Genomic DNA, 27,824 nt, shown 5'->3' on the forward strand with positions numbered 1-27,824 from the left:
CAAGGCAAGTTATAGGCATAACTTTCAAGTTTAAAGCCCTGTTTCCCGGAAAGATAGAAGCATGCAAGTGATTGAAACAGCGCTAAACTAGAAGAAAAATGTTCTAACATATCCTTTTCATACAGTGGCGAGAGTAGACGTGCAAAATCCTGTCTAAGGATCATGTCGTTCAAGAAGCAATATCACTGTGCAGCGAGAGAGTTACGGCAGTTACCGAAACAAAAAGTTGAAACCCATTGATCTACAACCAATAGTGGATTTAAGATGCAATCTAAATTCTCGACGTGTCATATTACAAGACAAATTGGTCTTGATTTTCTTGGTGGTTTCGGCGTTTTCTTTTGGCAGCTTCTTCCTGTATCAATTCAGCTTTTGAGACAGGCGTGTATGTACAACACTACAGGCTGATCTTACAAGATCATCAGAAAGAATTGACATCCTTTTTGTTTTGACTATCAGCACACGGGACTAGTGGGGAGGCCCGCTAGTGATTTTCTGTATACTTCGGTGTATTCAACAAACTTTGGCCACAAAAATGTTTCTGATCCCATTCTGATGCTATGTCTTTTTCTCGAAAGATTGTCATATGTCATTTAACAGTTCGTCTCACCTTCTCGTATCAAAAAAGAATATCCATGTACTATCATCCCACCGGGTGCTACTTTCAATCATGATGGTTCATTCCCTTGGATGACCAACATCAATGGCTATTTGAGTTTCCATCCTCTGTAGAAGTTTGCAATACGTGGGATCGAAGAATTTGGTAGTTTTCTGCTCTTTCTTGACTGAATTCTTCCCTCCTCAAAGTTTCTAGCAACGTGTACACGGATACCGAGTGTTCCTGGTGCATTGTTAGATTAAAGACGTATGATCTGCATAGTGGGCAGCTGGAATGAGTCTGAAACCAAGCATCAATGCAGGAGACATGAAATACATGAGAACAATGTGGTAAATGCTTCAGCCATTCACCTTCTTCAAACTCCCCCAAACAAACTGCACAATCTGTAATTCCTTTACAGGTTTCTTCTTCATTATTCTTCTTGAATTGCGTAATGGGCAGCGAGTGCATAACAAAGGAATCTAGTCCACGGCTTTGGAGCTGTAGAGAAGGATCATCAGCGACAGCGTCATGCAGACGTCGACTTTGGCCTTGATTCCGGGAGTTTGTTATTGAACCAAAGTGACTGCAATGACGTTGAAGAATCTTCTGATAGCTGAACAAAAGGAAGATGCAACAAACGACAACAACCAATGCAATCACCATGGGATTCCATTGTGAATGTTCAAAGCCTGAAGTTGGGGGCGGGCTTGGTGGCATACTGCTGCTGAGTGCAGAGTAGTATGAAGCTTTTTTGCTTGGCTGATACCCTTCAACGAATTAAATCTGCATGCAGAATATCTTGCTAGAACCAAACTCTTGGAATGGATATCTTGCTAGAACCAAACTCTTGGAATGGAGTAGGTCTAAAATCTAAATAGTACTACTACCTGTGTATTTTTGGAGTAATGAAGTAGAGTGCATTTTTTGACCGAGAAAAAAGTTAAGAGAAGCCTTATTCTTGGAAAGAACCAAACTCTTGCTAGAAATTTTGAAATTAATGGTAACGATCAGCACAATGCAATTAGAGTTGTGACCAACAAAATTTTGTTTGATGATTTTGAGGATAAAGACTTGCATTAAAACTTCCAAATGGCATTGCATGTCTACTCATTGTTGTTGTCTTCTTGGTTAACAATGCAAACAAACAACTCCATTAGGCCATTCAGGAAGGTGAAAAACGCCAGCTTGCTCTTACTTAGTGTCAATGATTCCAATCTTCTTTGGACAAGTAGCGAACAATGCTAATTTTTGTCTTTTTTGTTCTCATCACCATTCTCCAAGATTCCGTGGCTGCAGAAGGGATGGTCATTATTATTAGGCTAAACTTTTGCTGTGGTCTTGAAGTTGGGACATTGGAATTTGTACAAAAATTTCCCAGACAAACCTCGTCAGGGGACCTCACCTTCGCATAACACAATCCACTATTGAAATGCTTTAGTAGGAAGACGATGATGATATGGAATGCATCCCCAGCCTCAGCTTGACAGCTTGTGCACTGGCACCTCATAACTGCAGCATTGGTAAATTCTCACACACGTATGTGAATTCTAAGTTTTCTGGCTGTGCACTGGTAAATGCTTGTCAATATACACAAACAGAACACGAAGGACGTAAGTTGTCTGCAATCGAGCAGGTCAGTTTTTATATCGTCACCCACCGTCTATGGCTTGATGTGCTTTACTTAGTTTTCTCCATTTGTCATTTTTTTTACGTTAGTTTATAATCGGCAATACCTCTGATAATCTTCGCCATTGCATATTGCTCCCTATCGTCCAATGGCTGATTGATACAACAGAATGGAACTAAACGAAGCGCGATGAAGGACATAGCATGTAGTAGTTTTATTGGAAAAATTGAAATCGCCGCCGCGTGGCCCACATACACATCTTTTATGTATAAAAAGATCAAATTTCACTTTTTAAAAACAAAAATAAATGTGATTTATGCAGGATCCTACCTTTTTTTTTAGAGAAAAAAAATGAATATAGATCAGTCATTTGTTTAACTACAAATGGGATCATACTTTTTTGCCCTAAAAAAATGATCATGCGGGATTATGTGTTATTTCAAACAAAAAAATTAGTTAAAAACTTTGATTGTGACCAAATTTTATTAACTCAAATTTATAAGGTACATAAAGTGAATTATTTTTAAAAATTCATTTGGCAGAAGAATATGGAGATCTTTTTGAATGATTTTTTTAAAAAAAAAAAATTTATTCAGCACATCGACAATTAAGTACTTTTGACTTAAATTGCAACTCTAATATACTATGTCGGAGAGTTGCATGTGTTCATTCTCTGACGGTTTATTCTTCTTCACAAGTTGTCTTGTTTGATCGTCTACTTTTTCACCGGACAATCACTGACAGGCTGTCAACTACAGAAAAAAGGCCAAGCTAACCAAACTCTTTCTGATTGGTTCAACATTGAGAAAATGATCAAAGAATTTCTGCGTACAAATATTACTTGGGTTTAACACAATAATGACAAGATATATATATATATTACTAAAAGTTTCATAGCACCATAAAAATTTGCATTTAAATGCATTCATGTAGACAAATCCTTAAAAAGATTTCAAGTCCAATGCAAAATCTCATGAGGAGAAACTCATCATTTGAAAGGTTTTCAAGACTTTCGAGAGGAAAAACTACGCAGTGGATATAAAGTATATACCAGTAATTGGATTATGACAACCAAATTTCCAATTGCCCAATCAAATTGGATCAAATGAGTTTGAGACAAACACAAAAAAGGAAGAGGAATATCAATCAAAAGCTAAAAAGCTATGTCATTCGAACTAATCAATTGTATCGCATTTACACCACCAGCAATCTCATTTATACAAAATTGGAATGATAGCATCCTCCAAATCCTCAATAGAGCCTCTGCCTCTTACCCAGTGAAACATAAGTGTTTGCATTTGCTCCAGCTGATATCAACCTATCACTTCCCAGACAGGATCCAACAGGTCCGTTGGTAAAATTCAACATGGACGATGACAAAATTTGGGAAGAGGCACACGACATTTCAGCATAAGGTCGTGAAGTAAGTGATCTTGAAGCAAGAAGGCTCATATTTGTAGCACTTTTCATATTGAGCATATCAGCATCACAACCTCTGATTGAAACCGGGGGAATGTGAAATGTCTGGAGCTGAGGAGGATTACGCCACCTAGGAAGTGGCCCGGCAACAAGAAGATTCTGCAGAAGTGGCCCTGCATCAAGGACAGCCTTAAGGAACTTCCCTTTCTGGGGCAAATTTTTCCCTTGGGCAAGATTGTCAATCACCAAAGAGGCATGGTCAACTTTTGGAATTCCTGAAGGGAGCATGTTGTTGGAAATGATCCCCTTACAGTCTTGAATCAAGGGTGGGTTCACAAATGCAATGCTGCCCGAATCACCCATGTTGATGTTCGAGAGTTCCGGGGATGAGACAGCATCGAGAAAGGATTCACCTGGGGATGAACCGTGTGAAGGATAGTTATGTGTTTCAGAGAAACTGTTTGACTCAGTTATGCTTGAATTTGCTTTTGCAGGCTTTACAAGAGGACTATCTGGTTGAAATTGAGGCAAGCCTGAGAGGAGCTCAGTTGAATTCGTTGAAGGGATGACTTTGTTCAGCATCTTTTGAAGTTGATCTCTTGCTTCATCTCTTTCTTGGCAAGCCATCTTCAAGAGTTGGATAAGTTGCTTCACATATTCCTTGTTTTTTCTCATTTCCTCATTTGCTTCCACCTTCAGTTGTTCAAGTTCAAGAGCGGTGCATAGCAGCTTCTGTTTCAAATCATCAACGCTCTGCAGACACAGCCAAATGCGTAAGATATGGTAAAATTCTCGGGTAATGAGCAGTCAAGTTTCTGAACACAATTCTGTTTGTCCACTTTAAAGATTGAATTCAGACGGCACATAGGTTCCAATGAATGTATCAATCAACACAAACCAAGTGCAACATATTCATTTTCAAAAGTAGACCCTTTGCTCAAAGCCTTCATTTGAGAAAAAGTAGATGATCAACTTCAAACTACAATAACAAGGGACGTTGAGATCAGGCTAAACAACTTTGAAAATTTACTAGTTATTCAATGAACATAAAATTCGAACGTAGGGGCTAGGCATGGGGACCATGCATATCACAGGGCATCTCAGTCCCCCCAAAAAATATGATGATTGAAAAAAAGAAAGAACAGAACACAATGATTTTTACCATTGGATGCCTAGCGTAAGAATAAACGTACATTAGACCGATAATGATTCTGTCTTGAATTGTCAAAAGATATTGATCAACACCCAAAAATCGACATTAAAAGTCTGTTTAGCACAAAAAAATTGTTTCTTTTCAGCAAATATGGGGAGCGCGTCACTTCAACAAACAAGAAACGTGCAAAGCACATGGACATTGACTCTGTCGAATATAGAAAACTGGAAACAGCCCAAAAGAAAAAACACAGAGTCACACCCACTCATATACACGTACAGTAGAGAAAGACTCGTGGTCTGGAAAAATAGATCAAGCCTTGTAAAAGACAGGTACACTGAACAAAAGACATCAGTTGTATTGAGAAGCACGGAGCTCTTTTAAGCAATTGTTTACTCCTTCAAAAGCAATACTTGGTCGAATCAATCAATGTTCAGAAACAGAGAAGAAGAGGAGATTGAACTGAACAGAAATACAAAAACTGAGTTCGACCCTCCGGAAAACTGATGTCGAAGCAAAATGGGATTAAACAGATTTTGAAAAACTCACAGAAAGATTCTAAATAAATGAAGTTTTGATGGCCGGTTTTAGAAGAGGAAATGGATACACTTCCCCCTGAACAAGTTAAATTGAATTCTCTTTCATTCGTACATAAACTGAAAGAAGCCTTAAATGCCAGACCCCAAAACTAGCAAGAACGTGAAGAGAGCCCACCTCTTGATAACTCCATAAAGAAGGAAATTCTTCCATTTTCTCTCTCAATCTCTGCACTGCTACTGACAAACTTGTATGAAGAAACAGAAAAGAGAGAAATCTTGAATGTATTGTTTGCTAAGGGGGAGGGAGTTTTTGAGAAGGGTGGGTTGTGTCTTTTATAGAAGAAATGTTGGCAATAGAAAAGAAAGGGAAAAATTGTGATTGGCTGTTGGGTTCTTCACAAAACTTGCACAAGAGAACAACCCGTCGACATCATCACGGATGGAAAGATTAGAAAAAAAAGGAGCAAAACATTTTTTAAATATGGAATCCATAAAAAAAAACAATTAGAAAAAAAGAAACTCCACTTTTTTCTCTGTTTTCCTTTTGTTTCCTTTCTCCCCATTTCGCTTTGGTAGATTTATATTGAACGCTTCTTTACTGATGTAAATAAATAAGCAAAGTTGTAGTTTCAAAGAAAAAGGTCCTAAAAGGCCCTTAGTGTGTTTGGACAGAGTATTATTTGAAATATTTTTTGTAATGTGATATATATAAAATTTTTTAAAAAATTGAGAATATAAAAATATAAATTTAAAAAATATATTTATAATACAAACGAAATATTGCGCGAAAAAAATTTAACTATCCAAACATTATTGTTTGACAATGATAGGGTCTACTTGAAATGTGTGTTTTTTTCAAGTACCTTACTCTGAAAAGGCATTAATTGGTTAATAATAATTTATCATATTCCCCAGTGTAGTCTACTAAATAATAAGTTCACTTTAATATCTACTTATTTCTACCTCTCGCATTCATTTACCAAATATCCCCTTAATCTATACATACAAGATACTCCATTATTTAAATGTACAATCATATGAAGCACCCGATCGATGCCCCCTCTTACTCACAAACTCAATGCAGATTATTGCATGTGCAACTATTTTTTATATTCTAGACAAAACACGAACTTATGTGATACTATAGAAATAAAGCAAAAGATTGTCCATCTATTACCTCTATTTATTGCAGAAATCTCGTTTCACCAAGTTATTGACTTGTTATTCTGAAAAAAAAAAAAAAAAAAAAACTTTCGATATTTGTAAAACTCATGTTCGGAAAACAAGGGTTTGTTTGGATTGAGCATTATTTCTCCAATTTTATTTGTTTACATCATCATTACAATTTCCAATACACATTTTTATCTTTCCAATTAACTTTTTATCTCACATACATTACGTCACAAAAAATGCTACAGTAAAAATATCCCAAATAACTTACAATCCAAACAAACCCGGACCTTTATTTCAAATGGTTAATATTTGCCAAAACCACCTAGAAATATTCTTCTCTCTCACACGGTCCGTGGGAACTTTGCGTGTGAGAGAGTGGGGTGTGGGAAAAAAGAAAGTAAATAGTATAAAAGCAAGCTGTTGTTAACGCGGTTTTGTTAGTTAAAAAAGGAAAGGCAACTTTTCTGTAGCACTCGAGCACATTTTTATTAAGTATTTCTCATTATTTTCATACTTGGAAACTTTTTGAATTTCTTTCACACCTCCGAAAGAATTCCAAACCGAAAACGACGGAATATTAGAAAAACTAAATATCATTTTGGCGCATTCGGAAAAGAGGATCGCAAGAAGGTGCAATTGATGCGGCGAATGTCTACAAGGAATGCTGACAGGTCCTTCACCTCCGCCATAATTATTTTTTTAACTAATAATCGGCACCGTCAAATAAATTATTATTCTTTTTTTTTTCAACAAACGTTAATATCTTTTTTCCTCTCCTTCTGATTTCGTGTGCGAGTCAAATTTTCTCCTTCTGGTTCCAAATCCAAGATTATATATATCTTCCTTTCATTTGACAAGATCGATGCATTGTTGACTATTGATATCAGTTTCTATAAATATAAAATTGAATCTTGGTTCTAAACTTTGTTTTGAAAATTGAATAAGTAAATGAATTAGGATCCTTTGAATTTTTTTATTTCATTAGTTTTGAAGTTTAATTGGTGTAATTACATTTGGCATCCTTTTTTCTGTTTGTATTTTTCTTTTTTTTTTTAAAAATAAGTGCCCAATAAGCATTGGAATACACCTAATTTACACCAAATTTAGCATTCAAATATATAGACTCATTTATTATCTTTCCTTACATGTAATTATATAAACACTTCACTAATTTTACTTTACATTTTTTTCCAAAAAAAAAAAAAAAACGCCTAAACACACTCGCTGGACAAACCTATCTAACTGTTACAAAAAATTCCATATCAACATGTTTAACTAAAATTTGGAGGACAGGTAATTAATTATAATCAATGGCGACAATTAATTGTTCACCACAGTTGTCCTCAACTCTTTGTCTAGTACTCCACTCACAAGTAAAAATCTGAGGGTGCGTTTAACAAAATTGAAGTCTAAAATTTGAATTTGAAGTCTAAATCCATTAATTTATTGAATTGTTAACTATTAAATCTAATACATTTGAATGCATATCACATTCAGTGATAAGCGAATAGATTATCACTTAATTAATTTTGGGAGCAAATTTTGCTTAAGAAATTCAGTGTCACTTAATTAATTCAGATGTTCAATTTTTTGTTATTAAACGATCTGAATCCATTAATTTTAAATACTGAATTGATTTATTGGACAAAGCCGTAGTCTTGTTTCCTTGTCAACTAATTTTCCTCTTCTTAAACGAGGAAAAGGAAAAAAACTTATTTTCTTTACTTTCTTTACATTATGTCTGTATTCATGCAAAGCATGAGATTAAAAGCATTCATCTTGATCTATGATAAATTTTGAAAAAGTAAAGAAAATTAAGAAAAATGTGTAAGTATAAAGGAATATAATAATTGTTAGCGTGTTCGTTCAGATGATAGGATGTGTGTGATTTAGGTTTGTTAACAGCAATAGTTATTGTTAGAAAAACCCCATTAATTAAAACTTGTCTACTTTCTTTGGAATTTGAATTAAATAGCAACAGACGAACTCTTTCTTTTGGGTGGGAATTATATGATGTATCATATTCTCATAACATAATGCCAAAAAAAAAAAAAAAAGACCGAGAGAGAGAGATGAAAGGTTGCACTATCTTCAGGTTTTTATAAATCCACTGCATTGCTAGATTTCGTTGTTGGGGCACTCGGTATCTAAAGTTAACCCAGATTAGCTACAAATCGCCTAATTGTTATTGACAGCCAATGTAAGTGCCTCGCAAAACACGAACATAACAAGCTCATATTTTCCCTTTTAATCTAATTTTTCAGTTTTTAACCTTTAAATTCTAAAGTTAACAGGGCGCAAATGGTAATATTCTACTTATATATGTTGATAACAACGAGGTATATATACTTTCTTCAATTAATTGCTTACAGTAAGAAGTTTAACAATTACACACCTCAAAATCCTCGGTGGCGGTGCTCAGGGTTTCCTTGTTAACTGCCCAAGAAAACTGAAAGTAAACTACGTAGCGGTTGACAATTAATATTCTTTTGGCTTATTTTCTTATTATAATGACTGGAGTAACATTTTTGTTTTCTTTCTTTCTCTTTTTTTCTTCTTGCCACCCTTGTAAATTGATGTTCTTCAAAACATCCATTTTGTTTTCTTGCCTCGAGACCTTCTTTCGTGTGTTTGGAAGAAATCTTTCCAACAGTCACCAAATTGATGTTCTTATAAGCCATCTTCCTTCTTAAAAAAAAAAAAAAAAAAAAGTAAAGTTACGCACAGTTTGGAAAGAAAATCATCGGTCCGTTTCGTAAGCATAATTTTCAAAAAAAAAAAAAAGAAAAAAATTCAAATATCATAGTTATATGATAGAAGTTTAAAAATATATACTCACAAATTTTTCACATCAAATAATTAACACCTTAACTCATTACTTACATGTCAATGTGAAATGGAAAAATGGAGAAATCAATTAAATTGCTTACGAAAGTGTGTACTACTGGTTATTAAACTATAAAAAAAATAAAAAAAGTAAATCTTATACGCACTGACAGTATATATACTATCATCGTTAGATTCATGAAATGTGTGTAAAAGTTGAATTTCAAATTTAAATTTTGCATAGTTATCATTCATCCAACGCTAATAGTGTATACACTAGCTGTCAATGTAGGAAAAATTAATTCAATTTTTTTTTTTTTTGAATTGGCAATAGGTCTTCTATTACTCATTATAGTATAACTTTCGTGTTACACATTTTAGTTGGTTAATAACTGTACTTCTCAAACTATCACAATAATAATATCTCTAATTAGATTTAACTCTTAAAAGAAATTCATGTCAATATATGGAAGTGTGTAACGTGAATGTCACACAATGTGTTAGTAGAAAACTCGAATTGGCAATGAATGGTCCCACTCCTCCCCACGAGAAAACGCCAAGGTTTTTTTTTCTAATCGAACGAAAATTTTTTTCCTCTCTTGTTGAAAAGGAGATTTTCTTCTCTTCTAGCTAAGCCAGCACATGTATTGAGTTGTCGCGGCCCAATTTTTGGTCGGCAGATAATTTTTTGTCAAGTTTATCTGCTATAAATTTTTTAAAAACTTTAGCTACAATAATCTCAAAAAACTTCTCAAAATTTTTAAACTATACACTTCAAAATATTCAAAAAAAAAACACACTTCAAAAATTTTTTTAAAAAATTCTACAGTAAGCTACAGTAAAATATTAGATAAACACCCAAAAAACTCACTTGTCAAACGAGCCTTTATTCTTCTGCACAGTACAGTTGGAGCTGATGACCGTGCGATCTCTCCTCCATTTTATACGTGTCTCATGAAATTTAAAAAAAAAAAAAACATGCATCCATGGCATTTAATCCCAAATAGAATCCAGAATTCAGAAAGAAACATATACGTATAGCTAGTAATAATCAGACTAATATAAACTAGCTAGTTTATCAGAAAACGAAGGATAATTGGATAAATTAATCCCAGGTCTAAGCCTCTGACACAAGACAATGAACATGGATGAGGCATTTTGATCGAGAAACAGGCATTTTGATCGAGAAACCGGAATACTTTATCCCCGACAAGCTAGCGGCTTCTTCACTCCTTCATCGGTTTTTCTTTCTAAGTAGTAATAAATTCAGGGATTTGCTTAATTAATTGTTCTCAGAAATACTACTAATTATTATTATCTGTAGCGGTGTGGAAAATGCATGCAACCTTAATAGTAACACGCAGCCGCTGGATGATGCCATTTCATTGTCGTTTTGGAAGCATATTTTGTCGTCTTGCAACAAGTAACATGGTTGTATCGTATAACTAGGGGCTTCTTATTAGTATCACAAAGCTCTTTGGAAATAATACTCTTTAATTAATTATTTGTGTTTTGGACTGCTAATTGTTTATGCCAGTTCTGCGTTTGTTTAAATGCTGGGGTTTAGATTAGTTTGAGCGGCTGGGAAGGCGACAAAAGGTGGCTTAAAAAGAATAAGCAAATTCTAATACAAAGCTGCTGCTGCTGCTGCTGCTTAAAGTTTTTTTTTTTAAAAAAAAGGGTTCACCTCATGCAATGAATCTATACCCCCAAATACAACGCAACAAATACGTCCAAACACATACACACGCACTCGCATTACCATTAATTATGTATATTAATTCATCACTTCCTAGGTTTCCTGCGAAAAGTTGACCCTTCAATCTATATTTTAAGTGATCCTAAAATCTGCGCAGTTCTTTTAAGTGCGTTTGATTTGAACCAATTAACTTGATCAAGCTGCAACTCATGAAATACCTAAAACATTAAGAAAATCAACTCAATTTATGGTGTAAATTATAATTGCCTTATGGACTTGCCAAACTTAGATGTAAATAAATATGGTACTTACAGTGTATCTTATATACACTGACAGTTTATATACACCAGCTATCACCGTTGGATTCATGACATGCGCGCAAATGTCGAATTTCAAATTCAAATTTTACATAGCTGCCATTCATCTAACGCTGACAGTGTACACACTGTCGGTGTAGAAAAGATTAATCCTTTATATATTTAGTAAAATTCATTCAATTAAGGGGATTGCTAAAGGAAAAGATGGGGTAGACAATTTTTAGACAGTTAAGCCGACCAGCAGAATGTCATGGACTCATCTACTTCTACTACCTTTTGGCTTCCCAACCCAAACAAATACAATTGAGTTTTTTTTTTTTAAAAAAAAAGAAAAAGAAAAAAGGGGGATTAGTGATAGATTAATTATCTATAGCTACCCTAGATTTAAGGGTCTGAATCTTGACGTACGTTATCCACATTGCCTACAGTGGTTTTCTTCTCCATACTCTAGACTTTAATCAACGTGCCTACAGTGGGCTCTATAGCTTTTTTCTGGTATTTAGGGGCTACGAACCATATTTAAATTGCTACAAAGATGCAGTTCTTTGAATCGATGCATTGAAACCCTTTGATTTGATGCCTGACTATAAAGGACTTTGATATAGATCATGTCTGTAATGTGCGGCTAAACGTTTTAGCCATCAGATTCAGATGGTTGTACTTGTACACCGTCCATGTATATAAACTCCATCAACAAATACTTGCAAGTCTTCCTAAACCAAGAAAGAATTTGACAGATAATCAGCAATTGCATGTGCGGCTCGAACTAAACAAAAAAGCTAGATAGGGGGCGGGCGGGTTAGGTTCATTAATTTAAACATTTGCCATTAGGAGAATCATTCGAGTCACACGACAAAGAAATTGTCATAGATTATTCTTTTTCTCACGTAGCTGGTCACAACATTTGATCATATAATGTAATACTACTACTAGAACATTGATGTGATCGTGAAGCCAAGACAGAGCTTTGGTGGATACATAATAGAAACGTACGACAAACACAGAAAAGAGTTGTTGATGTTGCGCTGCTGCTATGCTATGGCTATGGGAGGAGGTGCTTAACTAGCAGGAGTTTTAGCTACAAAAAATGGATAAACACAAGAAGCCAAAGATGGTTGGTTATATTGTCAAAAAAAAAAAAAAAAAAATTAACACTCCCTACTATACATTTAATATAGGTTATTGCTTCTTCAGATTTAAAAAACTTTTTAATGCTCAGGCTATTGCTTTACAGGTGAAATAACCATGGATGATGAATTTTTTTTTTTTTTTTAAAAAAAAAAAAAAAAACTTCTTTAAGCCGCGTTATCGCGCGCGGTAGGGTGGTCATGGAAGCGGTTTTAAAAACTTCTTTTGAGCCCACCGAAGCAACGGTCTGAAAAAGCAGCGACCACTGCGCCTTTTACCTCCTTTTGCTTCCCAACGAGTAACGACTTTACCTGTCGACCTAATAATGTGAAACCAATGTCAAGGCTTGTATCATCATTCTCATTCATTAACGACATCATCAAAAATAGATTTACACTAACAAAACTATGATAACCAATAATCATAAAAGGTGCGCCATACATTTTTTGCTTTCTCTTTATTTATTTTTTTAGAATGTAAGTTTTATATTCTCATACAAAAATTGCACATTATGCTCTTCCACTCCTAAAGTCTAAGCACATGAAATGTAATTATAAGTCTTCCGTCAAGGATGTTGAATACAACAACTTCCAAATCCTTAACAGCTAAAACTTTTTTTTTTTTTTACATGACATTATTATTTGGAAGGAAAAAAAGATTGATTACGTTATAAATACGTCTTCTCAATCACTCTTTTGTTTTGCCAATCACTTTTTCTTTTTTATTTCACATTTAGTATAAAAAATGTTATTCCAAACAATCTTCTATCCAAGCGGGCTCTTTTTTTTTTTTTAATCTCTTCGATGAATTATAATATCTTCTCAATCACTTTTTTATTTTACCAGCCATTTTTTGTTTTAAATTCAGTACAAAATATATTATTCTAAACAATCTTTCATCCGAACACACACTTTTTTTTTTCTCTCTCTGGTACATTCTAAACGGACGTAGAACGTATAAAAAGAGCTTGCCCAAATAATTTTCCTCGTTTTGGAAAAAGAAAATACAAAAATTTGACCCCATTAATGAAGGTGCCACGTGTCAAAGTGCCCTTGACGAATCCTTATCTATTCGAAGAACTCCTGTCCGTTGTTTTGTGCTAATTTTTAACGAGCCACGGAGATTGTTAAATGGGGCGTCCTTATCATTGGTGGGTCTTAACTTGGAATTCTCGAGTAAGAATTCAGGTAAAAATGGGACATTAGCTTTTGTCCTGTTGTGCGGCGGCACATGGCCATTAGGTAAGCAAAGTCCAACGGCAGCCACCCGCGTGTGGACAGGTGTGCAACAATACAAGCACGATTAGTCACCACACGCGCCGCCGTGCCTCTCATCGCACGACACTTGGTGTGACGTCCGGGTCGCATGGCATATGCGCTTCTTCGGCTCATTAGCAGCAGAGTACCCTGCACGTGCCTCAGGCTGCCTGCCACCCACAAGCCTTCTACGGCTGTCTCTACATCTCAGAGTCTGGAAGATTCTATGATACCTTTGGGTTTTTGAAGAATTTACTAGAAGAATTAGGATTAAAATCAAGTTGTGGAGGAAAATTCTGGAGATGATGCGGTTGGCACGTAAGTAAGTCTGGATTAGGTTAGTGTGAGAGTTGATCATGTCACTTTTAGCCCGGAAGTAGAAACTCAGCCTGCTTTGGGAAGGTACTTTTTTGGCGTGGGTTTGGTTAATTAAGCACGATTTTCTGTTGGTTAGCTTTATCTTCAGATTGATAAATCCTTTGATGAGTGGATACATAACTTGGAGTTCTTGATCTCGTGACATGAAGAAAATAAAATTTCGTGCTTGCACTGGCGAGTCCTACAAGGAAACCGGTCTACAAACGGCAGTCTGATCTTCGGGAACAGGAGAAATGGCCATCTAGGTGTTCTAATCCTCGATGCAGCATACATCAATAAACAGATGATAGATGATATATAGGAACTGCACTTGCATTAATTTTTCTTTGCCCTCATTCCCTAGCTGTCTGATTTACTTGACTTCAAAGTTCATGGTTGTTCGATCATATTCATGATGGTGACAAATTTGAAATTTGTTACGTCATTGGTCCTTCCATCTTCTAATTCTACGTATCAGCATTAATCTAAACATGGATGGAATCAGGAATTTGAGTTTGAAGAGGCAAAATACTTATGCATATAAATTTTTAAAATCATCATAATATATATATATATATATATATATTTTTTTTTTTAAATTTGGGGGGAGACAAATACCTTAAAATACTACTAGGAGTCTAAATATTTTCTTCCTTCCCCTTCCTCAAGTTCGAAAATCGTGACAATGAAGCATAGCCTAGTTGATAAAACGTTTTACCTAAAACTGACAAGTCGAATATGAATTCGAGTAGTCAAAAAAGCAAGTGGGAAATCGCATTTGATCCTCTTTTAAATGAAATGAAGAAAAAATTTTTTTTTTGAACGTGGACTATACAGCAAATACGTTTCTAACATAAACATTGAAACCTTAGATCACATGGTTGTTACTGTACATGAAAATATTTTGATTCATGTGATCGAACAGTATGTTAAGATAAACTCATCCACCTGCACAATCAAAGATATATATACTTAACAAGCGTCCAAGAAAATGGCATCTTTGAATCCTGTGCATAGCAGCCATATGTAAGAAATATAAACCAATTATGCTCAAAAAATCTGAAGGCTTCTCGAGGCACATAAATATGATGATGAGTTCAGTTGGAACAGTACTGAAAAGGATGCTCTGTTACTTGCGTGTACAGATGGCATGAGCAATTATACGGTAATGAAATGTAAAGAGCTAGCTCCTGGTCTTTGCCAAAGCCATCACTTTTACGGTCGTCCAGGGGAAGAAGAGATTGCATTTTCGTCATGACCAGATACAGATTACGGCCAAGGGAGGGGGCTGCGACGTACTGTATGCGTCTAGTAGTATTTGACTGACTTTGTATTCCATTTTGCTGAAAAAAGCCGGCAGCTTAGCACTACTGTTACTTACTGAACAAGACAGCGTTAATCACAAGAAGCCCCAATAATAGCAAAAGCTGAAGGATCATGCATGCTCAAGTATCAATTACTGGGAATAGACTCAGATGAAAATACTCTACTTTCTGGATTGTCAACACGAGTGTGCGTTTGCATAATTCCCTTCTCTTTTATTAAATTTCTTGTAATTAATGAGGTGTTGTTTTTGGAAGGGGGCGGAGGACGTCAAGTAGGAGGGCCATGATGAAGACGGGAAAAGCACGAGTAGCTCATCAATCTATTCCATCACAAACTAATAATGTCCCGTCCATCCGTTGATTCTAGAAATGCATGCACTCTCTCTCTGTCGATCATAATGTCTCGTACAAGTGCATGATAGCTTCATTGGAATGTTTAATTTGTTCCACTTGGTTGGTTCAAAAGAATTTTTTTTTTTTTTGGCTTTTTAACCAAGAAAAAACATGGGCACAGGGTGTACAGGTAGGTATAAATGCATCTTGCGCTTGCTGGTGCTGCCAATTTGTTGTAAATTTGCCTATACAGGGAAAAAAATGCTCAAGTTTAATAGAAGTAATTTTGTTAAGGATACCACGTAAAAATGGTTGGACAAGATCGATACAAACTCAATCTTAAAACATTACATCGAATTAATTGAGATTATAAGGAGCTGATAGCAAGTAAGCGAAATTACATTGGAGGCTTTCCCGAGAAATTTTGTAAGGTTCACCCTCGGAACCACAATTGCAGCAGCATCCCCTCTCTTTCCGTTCAAGATATATAGTAAAATGTTGTATCCATGATTCAAAGTCGCGATCGCGGTCACAATTGTGGCTCGGACCGTTCCACATCGATTCAGCATATCTTGTAGGTTACGTGCACAAACCTAAGGTAGGTTGTAATCGGGGGTGGCCATCCTTGTATGCTAACTTCATTGCTAGATCAATAGAACAGCTCTAATTTTTTTTCGCTGTGTCACTTTTTCGATATGATGTACATAAGATAAAAATGTAATTGAAAAATACGTTAACGATGTAAGTAAATAAATTTTGACAAATAATCATCTATCGAAACAAACAACTAGGTGAGCATAACGTGAGGATTGATTGAGAAAAATGTGAAGGGGCATTGAAGTACGTAGCTAGCGTATTGAACTAGTAGTCTGGACTTTTGGAGTACTCTCATTTGGAACTGTCCCGAAAATAAATTAGATTTTTTTAAAAATCCGTTGAGTTGATTAGTTCAAAATAAAGACCTGCACAGAATATTGGTTTAGGTAAACCCATAAAGTAAAACGATAAAGAAACAACAAAGGACAGAAAATCGGGCACATTGTCCTACGTTCCTAATGTCCAACATGTCTTGCGGTAGGATCAGCAGCGAGTGAACTTGGAGAAGACAAGAGCAAAAGGTTGCTAAGGGTTCAGTCAACTTAGAGAAGACAAAAGCAAAAAGTTTAAACTTTCACCTGTCTGGACTCTGGAGTCAAGCAGCATCATGTAAAGCAAGTCTTTGCATGCAGCATGCAGCATTATTGTTCAGTTCAAGTCATTGGATTCCCATTTCCTAAATATATATATATATATCTCTATCGACTTGAGCTAAAAGATGTTCCTGGGACACCAACCGATCGATATTTGACTTCTGAAAAACTATGGCCCAAGAAGCTAGACCTTTAAAGCCTGGAGACCTCCTTCTTCAAGCTTCCTCTGCGTTCTTTGTGATCCCAGGACCGCCAAACTTGCCCATTGTTCGTCTTGTCTTAGTCAATATATAAATCTGATATTTATTCTATTAGAAAAGAGATGAGATCGCTGTCGTTAGTCTGAGCGTGTATTCCAGGCAAGAGTTCCACGCTAGCATATATTCTATCCACGTTAAGGGCAACACTAATCTGAGCTTAAGTCACGCCACTACTAATAGCAATATGGAATGGGCACCGGGAAATTTGACGAGTAGCTACTACAAATGATGATAGTTTTGTAAGCAGTATTTTCCATAAACAACTTTACTCCTCCTTGGCCACTACTAGCTTAAACTAAGTTTCTCGACGCAAAGTTGCCCATTAATTAAGTCAAAAATTGCTCTAAACTCCTTGTTTTGCTTTGACAATAAACATCACCGGCTATTAAGATGTTGCTAGAGGAGAAGTTTTAATGAATCCCACGTATCAATATCAATTAGTGTTTTTCCTTTTATATATTTGAAAATCTAAACGAGACTCGTTGAAATTTTAAACACCAACATTTTATAAAAAAAAAAAAAATCAGTAGGTTATTGCCTTAACTTTTTGACAACAAAAAAGAAAAGAAAAGAAAAGAAAAACAGATATCAGTACATCATAGTATATGCTTATTTAATGAGCTGATATCATCACATATTCTTAATCTAGCAAGAAATGCTTGACTTATACAAGGATCATCGACATTATTCTTGAACCATACTGATCTAGCACAAAATCATGAACATTCATTAACATCTTTCCTCCGTTGGCCACCTCTTACTCTTAGACTGATATTGCTACTACACATGGAGCGTCTTATCGGACATTGATTGTATGGGGAAGTTGGGTGTGCGAGTAGGTGCTTGACGGCAGGAGGGGTAAGAGCCCCATTGCAGGGTTCGGTCAAAGAACCGACTTTTGCAGGAAAGAGTCTTCTGTCTCTGTCTCGATAACAAACTAAAACCAGCCAATAAGATGAAGTAGCAGATTCTTTAGGGGCAATCAGCAATGGGATGTTGGGATTGAAACGAAAAGATATTTTTTGTCATGCCCCACATGAAACAACTTTATGAGGAAGACCACCTAACAATACCAAGGAGGGAGGCATTATGACGAGAGATTTCTAGTCAGAAAAAGTCAAATGCGTTTGATCATTAGCCCCCTTCAATGAAATCATGCCACTTGCGCTAACAATAATAATAATAGGAATTTTTTCCTTTAGTAATCATATAAAAATTAAAATTAATCTTTCCTATGCCGTCAATGTATCCACACAGACGAATTTAATTAGATGCATACCACATCATCTAAATTTAAATTTAAACACCAAACTTTCATGTTTGACATGCATTTAGATCTGCAAATATATACAATATTGTCAGTGCATAAAAAAAAAAGTCAAAAAGATTTGCTCTAAAAGTAATGCTCTTAATTTGTGAGTTAAAAGTCCAATCTAATGAATGTGGGTGGGTTGCCCTATGTGAAAGGCCTAATATCGTGCACATCGCCAAATTCATATGAGTATGTTAGAATGCTGTGTCTCGGATGGTGAGATTTATTATATTTATATTTTTGGATTTGTCTATATCGGCGTTGCGGACATTTTTGTGGATATTTTAATTTGGTCGAGCATTGATCTCTACGCTGGCATATGGGCTAGGCCCACTTTGTAGCACGTCTTGGTTCTCTTGAGAAAAAGTTCTTTATTTTCGATGCCGCCTAATTTAGCACATCCAGTGGACTTCTCTTCTACTGGACAAGGCCCACGGGGCAATCTCTCACCAATAGTTTCACTTTTTAAGACCAAATTTGTAACCCCAATAGTTACATTGATACCTCGTAAAGTTTGTAATTGAACTCTCATGTACTCCTCCCTTTGTTAGGCAAGGCATCGAGTTTTTTCTCCTCACCCCCCCCCCCCTTTTTTTTTAACAAAGTAAAAAATTGCAGAGAAAGATTTTGAAATTGAAACTCTGCATGAAACAAATATATTTTTTTTTTTGGATATTCGCGTATTTTAGTGCGAATGTGAGAATATACTCAAGAAAAAAATATTCAAACAGTCTAGCAACTCTCATTTCTCATCCTATATACAATGAAAGTATTTATTAAAAGGGTATCTGCTGTCATGGATTTCTTACCAAAAGCGGATAGAACTAGCAGTAGTACCTTATACAACGAGTGTGAGCCAATGCTACGTGTGTGCACAATTGAATTACTTTTACAAGATCCAGACAACAGAAGATAAGAAATGAATCATTTTTTTTGTGTTTTCAAGCTATGATCTGGTCCATGTCCAAATAATTAATCATTTTTTGCGTTTTCAATTTAGCCGCCCAAAATTAATTGACTAGGAGATAAGATAAGAAATGAACTAGATATTAGACTAAGAGCTTTTAATGATGTCAGGAAAGATGTATGATGATTAAAGTGCAGTTTAGGCCTTTAAGTCATTAGTTTGGGAAGGAGATTAGCTTTTATGTGTATCATGAGATTTAGGGTGGATAAGTTGGACTGAGAGCTGCTTGCCTAGCTCAGCTCCCTTGTTGGTTTGTTAATAGTAGTGTCTTTCATTGGATTAAAGAAAAGTCCACTATCTTCCACAATACCTACTAAATATTCTTTGATCAGCAACAGCTCACTTAAGCATTTGTTTGATTGTGGCATTCTAGACCATTCATCATTTGGACTCTAATATACTAACGTATTTAGAGAATCATAGACTTAGTTTATTATGTTCAAAAAGAGTCTTAGTTTATTATGTTCAAAAAGAGTACTTGTGGCCCTGGTTTTTCCGGCATTTTGATTTTATTTTGGCTATTATTTTGAACGATCAGCTAACCCGTGACCTAGCAAACGTGATAGAGATGTCAGGTGTGTTTCGGCTCTGGTTGGATTAACTATTTTTTGGGGTGTTTTTGAAAAATTTTATTGTAACAGAGTTTTTAGAGTATATTATGGAATATTTTTAAAAAATATTTTGAAATATTTAAGAGTAATAGAGTTTTTAAAATAAATTTTGGGATTCAAACAGAGATGCTCATTCAGTGGTTAAGAGTAAGTTAAGCACAAGATCAAGGGGAATATATCTTTTAAAGGTATAGGATTTGTCCTTTATTTGATACATACGTGCCTTGTTCTTAATGGAAAAATCTTCAGGCAATCTATTGCGATTGATAGTTGAGGTCAAAATCATATGAAACAAGAGGAGGTAGTATGCATCTTAACCTTTCTTTTAGATAATTTTAGTTTTCGCACTAAACTTGGATGCGATTCTCTTCTCTCTCTCTCCTCTTTTTTATTTTTTTTTAATAGTTGCTCATGTAAGAACTCTAGTAGAAGAAAAATGAGAGAGCTTGAGCGTCAAATTCAAAATTTCCCAATCACTTGATCAATATCTCTATTAATTGAATTGGGTCTCACTTGATCAATTTCTCGATTAGTTGAAGTGAGTCTTGAAGACGACGCAATTTCTTTTCCCATATCATATGGACTCCTTTTTTGTTTTTGCCGACTGACTGCTTATTGCAACATTAGGTGTGAATTGACAGGATCTGGGGTTTGGACGGTTCTCAGTAATAATCGTTCGGAACAATGTAATATTTTTTGAATAAGATGTAACTCTGCGTGAACTATTTATAAAATTTAATAACAGAAACGCAATTATTACACATGAGATTTAAATGAACAGTAACAGAATATCACACATTTGTTGTAAAATGTACAAAAAATTTACATAAAACTGCAAAACATTCCAGAAATGTTACACTGTTCAAGAACGTTTGTCAGCCGCCCCGCGTCCGAATTGACATAGCTTTGGACTAGAAAAAAATTTGAGTAATAAAAGCTTGGAATGCCACTAACACCGAGTAGTGATTGACGTCTTAACCAGTGAATATTTTGACCGCTTGAATATTGATTATTTGGCTAATGACGTTTTCAACAACAAGAAAGGTCCCAGTCTCAAAATTTGGCACTCATAGAAATTCCAAATCTCAACAAATACGTAATTTAATTAATATCCGTGCTGATCTCGTGAATAATGAGGAGGTAAGAGGGTCGGAGCCAAACCCGGCCTGTCCCCATCAACCTTCCAAGCCTTTAGCGATGGTCGGCCAATCAAAACAGTATGCACAATCATTGGCGGAGCCCATGACCAACTTTTGGGCGGTTCTCTGAAATGAATTTGAGTGGCCAGCATGATTCATCACTGACACGTGTCGGCACCAGATCAATTTGGAGGCCCGCCTCATGGACATTGACAAGTGGCTTTCAACATTTGCCTTCTTTTGCTCGTGCTATTTGCTGATGCCTGCGGGCTTGCGTTTTCAAATTAATCATCCTTCCCACTACAATTTAGCCCCACATGAAAATTCAAAAAAAAAAAAAAAAGGAATAATCTTTTTCCGCTGTTTGGTCTCACTCGCTATTATATATAAGTGCCACATTTATTAAGCTTCGCGTGCAGTAGAGTAGACTAGAGAGAAAAAGTGCCAAAAGGCAAGAGCAGAAATAGAAAACAGCTAAAAAGGCCTCTTCCTGTTAGTGCCATTAAATTTGAGAAACAAAGAATGCCAATTTCAAGAATTGCTGTCGGATCCCCAGCTGAGGCCAGCCAGCCTGATGCCCTTAAGGCGGCCTTGGCAGAGTTCATCTCGATGCTCATTTTTGTTTTTGCTGGTGAAGGCTCTGGCATGGCTTTCAGTAAGTGTTTCATGATCACCAAGTCTCTGCCACATGGAATTCATCTTTTATGTACACCAATGGACAACACACACACAAAACTATACGATTATTGAGGGACTAACACAAAAAAATTTTTTTTTTTTTTTTTTGTTTTTGGTTCAGGCAAACTCACAGATAATGGATCAACCACGCCAGCTGGGCTTGTTGCTGCAGCAATTGCCCATGCCTTCGCCCTGTTTGTGGCCGTTTCAGTGGCTGCTAACATTTCAGGGGGCCACGTTAACCCCGCTGTTACGTTCGGCGCCTTTCTGGGCGGTCACATTACTTTGCTAAGGAGTGTTCTGTACTGGATTGCCCAATTGCTTGGCGCTGTGGTTGCCTGTTTGCTTCTGAAGTTTTCCACTGGTGGACTGGTAATTACCTGATGCAACCACTTAAAAAGACCTTCTTCTTATTACCGATCAAGATCACCAGCTAATAAGCAAGACTATGCTTTTTTACTAATAATAATCAAGACTTAATCATGCAGGAAACAGCAGCATTTTCCCTTTCATCCGGTGTGAGCGTTTGGAATGCACTAGTTTTCGAGATAGTGATGACTTTTGGACTGGTGTACACAGTTTATGCAACTGCCCTGGATCCAAAGAAGGGGGACCTTGGAATCATTGCCCCCATTGCAATTGGTTTCATTGTAGGTGCTAACATCTTGGCTGGTGGCGCCTTCGATGGCGCATCCATGAACCCTGCTGTGTCCTTTGGACCCGCTGTTGTCAGCTGGACATGGACAGGCCACTGGGTCTACTGGCTCGGCCCCTTTGTCGGTGCTGCCATTGCTGCTATTGTGTATGAGCTCTTCTTTATCCACCAAACTCATGAGCAGCTCCCCGTCGCAGAGTACTGAGTAGGGTTCGTTGTTGTTTTTCTCAAAGTACCATTCATGGTGAAAGAAGTGGTTAGGTTTTAGATTGCCACAACGCCGTCAAGGTTTCTTTATCTTTTCAAATTTGTCATGAAATATCTTTTGCCTTCTGTTTGCTGTGTAATTCATGTGAGAAAAGCTCGTCCTACTGTTTCCAATGGAATCATCTGTTGAACTACGTATTAGTGTTCTGTCCAAACAACCTACTCCCATTATTTATTGAAGTGCGATTTAAAGACTAACTAACGCTAACATCACCCAGTTTCACGGGAACTATGCAACATTAACCAAAAGGTTATTGATTGACAAAGTGGTTAAGTTGTACAGAGTGACATAATGAGATTATTGTAGGAGACTTACAGGTCGTGGGTTTGAGTCACCAACCCACTCTTGATCCTATAAAGGCAGAAAAAACTACAAGGGTAACAAATTTAATGCTGAACTCTGAGCAAGTGCATGCTAACCAACCAATATCATTTGATGCTAACCAAGGTAGAGAAGAAGTAGCTCCTTTTTGTTCAGTTTTCTATTGTTGTTTAAAATGTAGTAGTTGGGCAAAACAATAGCATACTGAGGAAAAAAGAAGAATTATCGATTTTGCTTGCCCACTAAACAACTCTGAATGAAATCAGGAACAAGCAAATTTAATAACCTCTTCGACACTGGTTCAAATATATGTATGTTACCTGGAATCTTGAAACGGAAAGTTATGCTGCTAAATTTGTCAAGTAAAGCAAGCGTCCACTTATCATGGAAGAACCTATGTTGGACATCCATTACATCTGCTTCATATATGTACAACATAGATGCAAAGGGAACGACAGAAATTTAAAATTCATAAACACAAACACAAAAAGATTGACATAAGCTAAAAAACTGTAAGAGAAAACTTAGAAAGATAAACATGAATAGAGGCAATAGCCAGTATAATGCATTCTTCAGGAATGCAAATACAAGGAAGCAGGAGCCTTTTAACTCTAGAAAAATGCGTATGCATTCTGCTGATTCAGTTTTCCATGCTTTAGCAGTCAAGCTTAACAACCTTCATTGTAGCTTGTAGGCATTCAAATTTTCAATTTTTCTTCTTTTTATGCTGGTTAAGGAGTTTTGACGATCTCTGCTTGAACAAGTGAAGGTACAGTTTCAGCCACAGAAATGGATAGAAGATCAGCAGAATCTGGTCCAAAGTGTAGAGAAACAAATTGATCAATAATCTTGTGAAGATACGAATTAAATGAGCATAGATAACATCAAAATGCAGCCAAATTCTTGGCCGAATCCCCTCTCCAACCCTGCCTTCCCAATACAACTGTTTATTCTGAAAATTGAAAATTGATTACAGAAAAAAAAAATAATGGTGACAACTTATTCTCAAATGAAGAATTGCCAAAAAAAAAAAAAAAAAAAAAAAAAAAAGAATAAATCTGATCTATGTGGAAGAATGTTAGTGGAATTTTTCAAGGTTTCCAAGCACGTGATCTTATATTACAAGAAAAGGAGTTCAAAATCCAAAAGGGGCAGCTAATACTTTTACGTTTTAAACTTTCTGAACAGTTTTTAAGTATGGACAACTGAGATAATTGCCCGACTATCTCAAATTGGAGAAGTATTCCTGTCTAAATCATAATTAAAAGCACCAGGATGTACTTTAAACCTAAGACAGGTTTCCCATAAAATCTAAATCCAATCACATCAAACACACCCATACACGCTCTTTGAGGACTGTATGCTAATTGAAATGCCTATACGTCATATCCGCTCAACAAAGCAGCTAAACTTCAGCCATGGAATTATTAACAAAGTCCTACAGATAAAACCATGCAAAGTCCAAACTCATCTGACGTTTAATACTCCTATATACTTTGTGAATCATAAAGAAGCAGGTAGAAAAAATATCAGAAAGGGGAGCACATCCCCAGGTAAACACATACCACAACAAATGTGTAGTTGCTGAAAGGGAGGAAAGCAAAGAAATCTGCATATAAATTTTTTGCCTTTATGAAAGGAAGTGCTTGGTACATGAGCCACACTGCAAGGATTAGAGGCCATACATCTCTTATAAGCACATCATACTGACAGTAAACATATTAAAGTATTGAATGAATTAAAGGGCAAAATAAATAAATAAATAAATAAATGTTAAACTTAGATGATTTCATGGCTTACTTTCGCCCGGAGCAACTCCAATGGGATACAACACAATGAATGCAGTGTACCTAACAGACAAATGATACATTCAAGTTCACTAATCATCTAAGTGATTGCATGCAATTCTCTAAATGTTTTGACAATTGCATGCAATCTCTATGTTTAAGTGATCAAAACAAATGAACCTGAGGTAAGTGATCCAATAAGGAGGATTTCCAGTGCTATTAATGGCATAATGTAAGTATCTGATCACCTGCATTGGGTTAGAAACGATTATGAAATTCACTTACACCATAAGACAAAATATGAAATTCACTTACACCATAATTCACTTACATGGAAAAGAAAGAAATTAGTGATGACCAGACCTTGTTTAAGCTACTGAAACATCCAATCTTATGCCCTAGACAAGTTGTGAGATTGTATAATGCTTCAAAGTTTGATTTTCAGATATGGATGATATTAGCAGAGACATCAAAACTTGACTTCATATCAGTAATGTGACGCAGAGACTCCAAAAATTGCAAAGACGAGAACAGATCAGATGACACAAATGCACAATCACAATGTACTCTTTATTTGCGTCTGAAATAAAGCTCAACAGGTAAATTTGACACATTGATGAGATAGCCTTGATTTGCTTTCAGAAGGTTTGGAATATCAAGGACGGCCAAACAAGTGTGATATCCAAGAAGATAAGCACAATGACTGGACAAAACCAAAGAAAATGAAACTTTGAAGGAGGTGCACAGAATGGTCAGAATGACCAGATTCAAGTCTTTATAATTTCTAAGCTGCAATTTCTGCTTTAGGCTTATAAGAGTTTCATGACAAATCAATGTGTTCCATTTTTCAGATATAAATATCGGAGTAGCAGCCTAAAAATTTGTTCTGTTCAAGCTAACAAGAGTTTTCTGACAAACTAATGCATTCTAAGCCTCAGATATAAACATCAAGAGAGCATACCGAAGTGACAGCTTCCGTTAAACATCTATTTATGGAAGCAAGGGGTATTTCCAAAAAATTCTAAAACATATTCTGCCTATGATGATATTTATTAACATTTGTCTGGAGATCAGCCACTCATGCTCAACCAGCAGCTATGCAAGGCTATCAATGTAATTTTCTGCCTTTAGATAGAAAAAGGAAAACAAAATATGCTGATTTCTATACTCTTCTTTCTGCAGAAAACCAGCCAAACAACAAAGAATAGTCATATTCCATGGTCAAATCCATCCTCCTGAGAACTGTTTTCAAATGTTACAGATACACTATATAACTAACATAAGAACATCAAGCAAACTTAGGTTCTAGATTCTCAGTTACGCATGTATCAAATATTCAATGCCTGAACGTTGGCACTTTAGTGAGATATCTCTCACTATATCATACATTAAAAAAATAATAAAAAAAAGCCGCACCATTGATTTACATGCAGTCAGAGAATTAATGAGAAGCTTTCAAATTGTCGGAGCTGCTATCATCAATACTTAATCTATTTACATAATCAAATCTCAAAAAATTAATGAGAAATTAACATTGGTGTAAAATTTCTTTAAAGTGGTATGTGTTATCCATTCTAATCAATTCCAGAATAGATAAAAAGAAGCTTGATGCCACTATCTATCGAAAAGCATTAACCTGTCAGTTTACATATAATTGATATCTACAACAAAGCTAATCAGGCAATTGAAAAGTAGTAACCAACTCACCTCAGATAAACTCCAAGCAACAAAAGTAATGAAAACAGATGGCAGTTTCTGGACCTACAATGAGAAGCATAACAAATTGTCTTTATATCCACTAAATTGACTAATGCCATTACTAGGTGCTGTCTTCTTCCACGTGTACACAAACAAGGAGCCCCAAGACACAATCTCTTTTATAAAGCATGCAACAATCTCTTCTCATCACTCACTCTACTAATGCATCAACAATGTGATTAAACATCATAAATTTCAAGAACTCATAAACCTACATCATGACAATTACAGACTGCAAATACCTCGTTAATACCTCGAACAACGGCTAACAGAAAATGAGTCCTTCCACCCCACTGCATCAGAGGAAATAGTACTCCACTAGGAACAATCCCTTAAATTTTGAATGAAAAAACCCACTTTATTCACTTCTATGTCAGCTACAACCAATGAAAAAGACGAGAGTTGAAAAACCCACAAAACGTTATTACCTATAGCTCCATGAATAACCTCCAAGAATGCAATTGTTTGCAGGAAACCTTGACATCGCATTAAAGAAGACCATGTCATGATATTGAAGAAGTAAATTTAAAATCGTATCATTTACAAGGAACTACTAAGAAGGCAGAATTTTTGTCTCTTGAACATGTTCATCCGCACATATTAATTCTCCAGCAGAAGCATAAGTTCCACTGACTGATTTAGTTAAGCTAAAGTTGCTCAAAATTTTGAAGAGAGATAATGTCCTGCATAAAATTCAAACAAAAATAATTAGCGTGCATGTATGAAAATGTTGAGAGAGAGGTGAAAAGGGGATACCATCCGAGAGCTAGAAGAGAATTGTAGGAGAGGAGATAGAGCTTGAACGGCCGAGACATTTGGGCGTGGACTCCAATGATGCAGTAACCCAGCTCTGTGGCGTATATGTACTGCAGTTTGAAGACTGTGAATAAAAATCTTTAATCTTTTTTCCATTTTCTTTACAGAAATGTAAACCAGATTATTTTTTCCCAATAGTTCTGTAATTAGAAAAGAATAAATAATTACTCATGAATGTGTATTTTAAAATTGAGATAATTCAAAAAATTTATCCAAATAATTTATTATCCAAACACGCTACATTAGTAAGCGTACTTGAATGCTAGGTGGTGCCCATTTAAGATTGCAATAACGTTATAAAAAATATTT

At 35.8% G+C, this 27,824-nt stretch overlaps 3 protein-coding genes across 5 annotated transcripts; 1 reads left to right on the forward strand and 2 right to left on the reverse strand.

Moving 5' to 3' along the window:
* Positions 1–3,290: 3,290 nt before the first annotated feature.
* LOC113728676 (uncharacterized) lies at positions 3,291–5,673 on the reverse strand. 2 transcript variants are annotated; one of them, XM_027253050.2, is made up of 2 exons: positions 5,515–5,673; positions 3,291–4,400 (listed from the first exon to the last, which is right to left on the reverse strand). In XM_027253050.2, the coding sequence occupies exons 1-2, from the start codon at positions 5,548–5,550 to the stop codon at positions 3,480–3,482; spliced, it is 957 nt and encodes a 318-aa protein (XP_027108851.1). In that variant the 5' UTR covers positions 5,551–5,673; the 3' UTR covers positions 3,291–3,479. The 2 variants fall into 2 exon arrangements, with proteins under 2 accessions (XP_027108851.1, XP_027108858.1); XM_027253057.2 differs by lacking the exon at positions 5,515–5,673 and adding an exon at positions 5,080–5,357.
* A 15,964-nt stretch (positions 5,674–21,637) lies between these two features.
* LOC113728692 (aquaporin TIP1-2-like) lies at positions 21,638–22,966 on the forward strand. The gene is made up of 3 exons (XM_072077675.1): positions 21,638–21,887; positions 22,032–22,282; positions 22,399–22,966. The coding sequence occupies exons 1-3, from the start codon at positions 21,755–21,757 to the stop codon at positions 22,768–22,770; spliced, it is 756 nt and encodes a 251-aa protein (XP_071933776.1). The 5' UTR covers positions 21,638–21,754; the 3' UTR covers positions 22,771–22,966.
* A 542-nt stretch (positions 22,967–23,508) lies between these two features.
* Positions 23,509–27,598, reverse strand: LOC113728703 (uncharacterized). Of its 2 annotated transcripts, XM_027253074.2 has the most exons (9): positions 27,456–27,598; positions 27,297–27,382; positions 27,128–27,175; positions 26,942–27,030; positions 26,649–26,702; positions 25,122–25,189; positions 24,955–25,004; positions 24,720–24,817; positions 23,679–23,965 (listed from the first exon to the last, which is right to left on the reverse strand). In XM_027253074.2, exons 1-9 carry the CDS (start codon positions 27,512–27,514, stop codon positions 23,861–23,863), a joined length of 657 nt encoding a protein of 218 aa, XP_027108875.1. In that variant the 5' UTR covers positions 27,515–27,598; the 3' UTR covers positions 23,679–23,860. The 2 variants fall into 2 exon arrangements, with proteins under 2 accessions (XP_027108882.1, XP_027108875.1); XM_027253081.2 differs by lacking the exon at positions 26,649–26,702 and having other exon boundaries at positions 23,509–23,965.
* Positions 27,599–27,824: the final 226 nt, after the last annotated feature.

This window comes from Coffea arabica, chromosome 1c, assembly GCF_036785885.1.
Source record: "Coffea arabica cultivar ET-39 chromosome 1c, Coffea Arabica ET-39 HiFi, whole genome shotgun sequence".
Classification (NCBI taxonomy): Eukaryota; Viridiplantae; Streptophyta; class Magnoliopsida; order Gentianales; family Rubiaceae; genus Coffea; species Coffea arabica.